The 7,202-nt window shown below is 40.7% G+C and overlaps 1 protein-coding gene across 1 annotated transcript in view; it reads left to right on the top strand.

The window, feature by feature from the left end:
• The first annotated feature begins 6 nt into the window (after positions 1 to 6).
• HIBADH (3-hydroxyisobutyrate dehydrogenase) overlaps positions 7 to 7,202 on the top strand; it is an 85,075-nt gene continuing 77,879 nt past the window's right edge. Inside the window, exon 1 of the mRNA XM_057365509.1 lies at positions 7 to 58. Within this exon, the coding sequence (XP_057221492.1) occupies positions 55 to 58 (4 nt within the window). The 5' untranslated portion in view covers positions 7 to 54. The remainder of the gene's footprint in view (positions 59 to 7,202) is intronic.

Raw genomic sequence — 7,202 nt, 5'->3', positions numbered from 1 at the left:
GCGGCGGTGGTGCGCGGGCGACCTGCGGGCTGGTGGCGCTGGCACAGGCGGGTGATGGGTAAGGACCTGCCCCTTCCCTCGGCTCCAGCGGCCCCGCTCTGCCGGCCGGGCGGGGAAAGGCCGCGCCTCTCCCGGGGCGCGCAGCTGCCGCGCTGTCCTTGGCGGCCGCGGGCCCTCCGAACCCGGTGCGGCTCCGGTGCCGCCTCTCCGTGCGGCGTCCCTGGCGAGAGAACCCCCGGGCGGGCATGGCTGGCACCGCGCTCTRCCGCTGCCGCCTTATTCGGGCTGCGGCGGAGCTTCGGAGCGGCTTGGCTTAATAAATGTTTCCAATCATTTGCTTGAAATAGCGTGCCTGGGAATCATCRGCGCCCACAAGTGCTTCCTGTGGCAGCGGTGACATGACTGCGGTACCTGTTACCTAGGTTTGGGCTGTTCAGCCCTCTCGGTCATTGCATCCGATTATTTTCCATAAACTGAAGATAGATCCAGCGGCACTTYCTCCTCTTTTGGCTCTGCAGGCACTGGTGCTCACCTGTGGTTTGTTCATGGTAGAAGGAGCAAACGCTGCAGATGTCCTGCTGGTTTAAGTGAAGGAAGAATGTAATTGTAGAACTGGATTTAGACACTTTCCCTTTCCAGAGTCCTGAAATCACACAGCTGTTCCTAAGTAATTTAGTTGCTGAAGTAAATKATAAAAAATATACCTTCAGTAGTCTTTTCAGTATCATTTTGATTGCAATCTGTTGGTCGTATATGTCACTCTGTGGTTAGGCTCTCAACACATAGGTGAAGGTTTTTAACTAATGAAGTGGAAGAAACTGATTATTTTAAATGGTATATGGTTCTAAAATCTTGACAGTTCACAGTGTTTCAGGAATTCTAAATTACTTCTAAGTAGGTAACTYTAAAAGCTTTGTAATTCCCCTTTAAACATCACTTAAACTGATGAATTAAAAGTGCTTGACAATTTTGACATTAGCTTTCAGTGCTTTTTTGCTCCACTGTTTCTTTTCAAGTACTCTATTTTTTTGSTAGTTGCAGCTCTGATGTGATAAGTAATAGCTCAGGTGCAGCAGGCACACTGGTCACATGCTCGTAAAGTTAAATAGAGGAGATGTATTTGTGTGTTTAGTACCCTTTGTGATACTACAATTGAAAGCAGTAGCTTTGAATAATTTTTGAACTTTCTGTGCATGGTAGCTRTCAGGTATTTCTGTAAGAGCTTTGAAATCCACCGTCTTAGTCAATATCCAAATGATCATTTTTAATGTAGGGCAGATGGTGGGGATCTTGTTTCTTAGTGGTGAGCGTAACTGTGAAAAGCAGCCCAATCTGGCCCTTAAAGTTGAAAAATTCAGTTTGCCTGAAGATTTGAGCAAGAAACTGTAGCTAAGTCTAAGGAGAAATTGTGACTCTCCCAAGAAACTTCCAAAGAACAGATACTCACCCACAGTGTTTAAGCTCTTAGTCAGTAGTGACTTTGCTGAAAGTACTCTTGACTCAGAAATGTTTATGGGATGAAGGTCTAAGCATTAAGCCTTCTTAACTGCTAAGCTCTATTGCTTAGTTATATGTAGAAGTTTCCCCACCACTAATACGTTTGCTGTTTGCCATTCTCTTCCTTAGTTTTGATTAGTCTGACAGTTGAGTTTTGAATAGTGATTTTATCATCTGTCCTTCTGAGTGAAATACCATCCTAGTGAAAGAATTCTGTCAGCTCCATGAGCTGTCCAACACCACAGCTTGGTTAGGAAGCAGGCTGACTTCCTTCTCTTACTGAATGTTCTTTGGTTACTTGGTCAATTGCTTGGTCAAKTGCTCTTTGCAGCTGGTGCAGACCATGATGATTTGTTTTTTCAGTATGCTTATACCAGAGATGGTAAAATTGTCTAGGAGAAAAAGAGCTGAGGGCTGATTTTGGAGGAGCATCTTGGATATGTATGTTTGTGTATTGKCCAGCTGGACTGAGACTATGTAGTCTTGTGATCTGCAGCTGGCAGACACTGACAAAGGTGCTTCATGGAGAGGGTTTATATAACCTTACTTAAAAAAGTCTTTTTGATGCATATGGAGAAATCCTTCCTGGCGACTGGTAGGGTAGATGAAGAGGAGGTTAACGAATTATGTTGGCTAGGAAAAGAAGATTTTTTGGTGAATGAAGATTCATCAGCTGAGGGAGCTGTTCATCAAAGAAGACAATACCAAGCTGGAGAACAAAAATGTCCTTACAAGTAGTTTTGTTTGAGTGATAGGGGCCCATTCAGTTAATAGTTAAATAGTACTTTTACTGGTTAAATAGTACTTTTTGCTGATGCAGGAGCTGTGTTTAAACTGTTGAATGACTCCATACTCTGGTGCAGAGAAGCATTAATTACTAAGCAAGGATTATGACAGAAGACTTGCTGCTCAGAAGTCCAGCACATTAATTAATTAAGGGATGAAGTATACACTTGGTATTCTTTTTAGATGAAAAGTACTTACTATATTATTTTCTCTGTAATGTATTATCAAACATTTAGTGACGTATAGGTACAGATAAGAAAAATTATGCAGGAAGACTCTGACTGTTACAAGATACCGTGTCTGGTTTTCATCAGCAGACCYTTACAGAGGCAAGAAAAAGCAAGTGGGATGTTTTCAATGTAAAGCTGACCAAATTTAGAATATTGTAATCTTCTTAAATTATTTTGGCAGAGTGCACTTCTCAAAATCATTGCATAACCTTTAAAAGTCAGTGACCCTGGGGCAATTTAAATTCCATTGGCAAAGCTAGCAGCAGAAGGATTCTACCCATGTACAGCTGGCCTCCCTAACTTCTACATTTCTTCATCTAGTTCCCTCTCGGGATCTAGCTTCAGTGGAGGTTTTATGAGTTCCATAGAGAAGTCTGTACAAAACACAGAAGCTSTCTCTGATCCTTTCTTTCAAAGCAGGAAGAAGAAAAAAAGGAGTGATGTCTTCTGTTGTGCTTGTGTGAGAACTTCAGAAGCTAAATCAGTGGGAAAATCTTCCATTTAGTGGCTCACATTGAATTGTAATCATGTTTCCTTCTTCTTGTTAAATTATTTCATATGTACTTTCTCATAAAGCCCTGAGCAAAACCAGCAACTTCAGTCGCTGAGCTTACTCTGGACATCTTCCCATGATCCTGTTAAATCTCACCTATTGGGAAAGAGGTCAAGTTTCACTGATCTAGAGAGATCAAGAATATTAAAATGAACTGCAGCCACTCTGATTAGGATTTTTTTATGGGACAGGACTGTGTGAGCTCTGACCCCTTTTGCTATTTGGTCAATGTGGTTCAAAATAGATTTTATAAAGCTAADAACTAAGTAATGTAGTTGAAATTGTGTTTTGAGAGTCACTTGTTTCTCAGTCCTATTCTTGGCCAGTTAGACTCACAGTACAAGCATACTGGACTTTTTCCAGCTCTGCTGTCTATGGTTCTACCCAGCTATTAGTTCCTCTTTGTTTGAATACAAAGAGATGTTCTCAGTTCTGCATATTATAGTGCTTGTGCAGTCAAGTATTTGCAGTGAAATCAGGGCAGCACTGGAGCTGGAATTCATTCTTGAAACTRTAAGACTCATTAATTTGGGAAATAGTGTAAGATGAAATGTAAATATCTGAAATGGTCTAAACTTGTCATCATTCAGTTAAAGAGAAAACTGCTTTCTGTATCTTTATATAAAGCTTGAAAGGCTGTGTTTTGAATCATTGACAGGCCAGGTATTCTGAGGACAGGATTGCAATCTGCAGTTCTGAAGTTACTCTTCTAAAAGTTGTATCTTGTTTGAGAATAGGCATTCAGAGATTCACAAACACTAGCTGACTTTTTAAAATTAAATTGCTTTTAAGGTAAAGTTGTTAGGAAATTGCAGATTAGGTCAAGTTTTTTCTATTGTAGGCCGACTTTTCAAAGCAAAGAAATCCGTATTTTATCTGTATTGTCTGTAAGCTCCAAATTTGGTGAGCGTGTTACAATTGGTTCTCCTCATTAATTGAGTTTTCATAGGTATGAAGATCTGCTGGCACATGGTCCCTAAAGAGAATAATGAAGACTCTTCTGGAAAAAGCCCACTTTCTTTGGAGTCAGTGTAGCTGTAGCTGGTTTTGCTCACAATTAGCCTGATTTACAGATTAATCTATATTGCTGGTTCTGTTTCCAGTGAAGGAGTATTAGTTTCACATGGTATCAGTGATTATTTTACAAGTAGATTCTGTTGCTCCTACTTCTGATGTTCTGCCCTCTCTTAGAAGTTGAGTGTGTTCTGGGCACTTTTCCAGCCATGTGATTGCAGCAGGTTACTGTGGATTTTATGGTTGAAGTAAAATGGGCTCAATACCACAGTGACAGTTTCAGTAAATGCTTATACAATTGATGAGGTTAGTTGGTGACAAGATGTGGGTTTGCAGAATATCAGGCCTTAGATGTTTGAATTATGCAGTTATTTCAAAACTGAGATTGTGCTACATATGAGATTCTAAAAAGTGCCTAGATGTGCAATCTGGACATTACTTTCTGTGAAAGCACCTGTGGAGGTTCATGTAATAGGAAAATATGAAAGTTCTTGTCTTTCAAAGCATCCTCTTTTTGGCAAATCACCACCATCCTAAGTGCTYATTAAAAATATGCCATGCTTTAAAATGTAGTTGGTTCAAATTTAATTGAAATAATCTCTTAGATCTGTGAACTAATTTAATCAGTTCTCTAAACAGTTTTCCTGAGTTTGAGTACCTGAAGATCTGAAGATTTTTCAAAGCTGTTAATCAAATTATTTAATTTTGAAGTGGCTTATATAACACTGGGCCATGGAAAGTTAAACCAAACTAAGAAGCCAGAAACTGACTCATGAATTGGACTACTTCTCTAACAGGTTCTAATTCCAATGGATTTGAATATGTTGTAGATAGCATATAATGGAAAGTGATCTCAGATTGATGAACTAAGACAAAAAAAAATCAATAGAGGCAGATAAACGGAGAAATAATAGAATACAATGATAGAAAACTAATAGTACGGGTCAGCAAGTTGTTGAGAAGGAGAGATGAAAAGAAGCATGGGCAAAATGTCCTTCTCAACTCCCAACAGGAACATCGAGGCAAGATTATGTCTGTTGAGGTTGGTGATCAGGTTCTGAAGCAGCTGGGATCTCAGATGTGRTGGATGAATCAGTGAGTTTTAAGCAGATCATGGATGGCTTTTAGGCTGTTGTGGGTGACAGTTATCACTGCTGATGTCAACACTGATAGCAGAAAAAGGTATCAAGAAAGCTTACTGAACATGTTCACTTTGAGGTGATGGTTAGATACCTGTGAGATGGCGTGAGAAAAGAAGAGAGCAGGATAAAAGCGAGGAGTCTACAAGAATGAGTGTAGAAATGKTAGTCAGAATTATTCTTGTAAGGTTACTTGGAATACAGAAACAAAGAAAACCAAGGTTTGAAGCAAGGTTTCCAAAAACCTTAAATCTTTAAAGCTARATTAGGTTCCTCAGGGTGTCTAAAGTTACTACAAATATGGASGTTCCACAATTTCTCTGCATTGCCTGTTACAGTGCAGAACCTTTTTTCCACATCAAGGATGCTTTTCTTATTTCCAACCAGAATTCCCATTCCTGCAATTCCTGGCCATTGCCCCATGTCCTGTTGTTGTGCACATCTGTGGAGAGTTCAGCTTCATTTGCTCTGTAACTCTTCTTCGTCCCACTCCGTAGGTTGTGAAAGACTGCAGACTTTGMTTCTCCAAGCTCAGCAAAGACAGTTCTCTTAGCCTCTGCTCATAGACCGTATTCTCCGGCACCTTGGTTGTATTACTTGATGTTTGCTGGGTTGTCTGCAGTTTGATCACATCTCTTGTGTATTTGCTGTATAGAGAAATCGCTGGTTTCTTTGACTTCTGGTTCTGTTCTTGCTAGTGTAGTGCAGAACATCATTAACCTTTTGCTGCAAGGATGCACTCCTGATTCATGCTTAACTTGGAGTTGATGGGAATCCACAGGTTCTGCAGAGCTGCCATCTGTCCGGTCAGTCAGCAGCCTGATTGCATCCCCTGCCCCAAGTAAGGGATGTGATATTTGTCTTTGTTGAACTGCTTGAGGCCCATTGCGCCAGTCTTTCTGAATGGTAGCCTTKTCCTGCTGTTTTAAAGCCATTCCCCGCCCCCACCCCCCTGGCTGGTGTCACACATGATTTTGCTGAGGGTGCTTTTGTTCACTCATCAGTCACTGATGAAAATTTTTAAGCAGCTACAGTATTGACCCATGAGGAACATCAGGTGTAACTAGACTGTTGCTAGTCTTTGAACTTCTGATCACTGTTATTTAAGCCCRACACTCCAGACAGTGTTTCTTCCTTCAGGCAGTTTTGCAGTCCAGTCCATATTTTCCTCATTTGTCTACTGGGATACGAGAGGAGACTGTTCTGAAAGCTTTACTGAAGTCAAGGTAAATAAGATCTACTGGTATTAAGGGCTAGAGAAAGAAAGATGCTTRAAACAGGCCTTGAAGCTCCTCAGAAAGTGGGAAGTTTTGGGCTACCTACAGGAGCAATTTTAGATTAGTGCAAGTGAGGGACTGGAGAAGACTGACTCATAGAAACAATGAGAAGAAGACTCCAAGATGGTTATTGTGGCTTATGATGCTGGTTTAGGCTCTTTGTTCAGTTGTTCCCTAGTTTTGACATGTAGCACTTCTTAAAAAAGCAATGGGCCCTTTTCCTGACTTATCTCAGTTTTCACTATGTGTTTTCCCAGTTCAGATTTATTTTAAATGGTGCTACTTCTCTAGCTATGTAATTGCTGCAGGCATCTGTGGAAACTGTCTCAGACCAAAGTTCTCTCAACAAACCTGATTTATTAAATGTGGCACTTCCAAAACWGTGCTGCAGATGAAAGAGCATGACCATTGCTGGCTAAGAAGGAGCTTAAAGTCAGAAAGACTTTAAAATGATTAATCAAGTGTTATTGGCCTAGAGAGGATTCTTTGCTAAGCATTGAGACCTCTTAGCGTCTCGATCCAGCTTAGGCACATTTTCTGTATGTGCACTTGGAGCTACAGGATTTCTGTAGTTAGTTAGCCTTGTTTCTGTCTGCTTAGTTGACACATACGTTAGTGTTTGTTCTGCATAACTTTTTCCTTTGTCATAAAGGAGAAAGTGTTTTATGTAATTGGCAAAGAAATCTGGTCACTGTCAAATTGTGCT

This window comes from Malurus melanocephalus, unplaced genomic scaffold, assembly GCF_030028575.1.
Source record: "Malurus melanocephalus ecotype Western Australia unplaced genomic scaffold, MMel_1.1 scaffold_53, whole genome shotgun sequence".
Classification (NCBI taxonomy): domain Eukaryota; kingdom Metazoa; phylum Chordata; class Aves; order Passeriformes; family Maluridae; genus Malurus; species Malurus melanocephalus.
The sequence above is the reverse complement of the archived record's forward strand: the minus strand, read 5'-3'. Positions and strand labels throughout refer to the sequence as shown.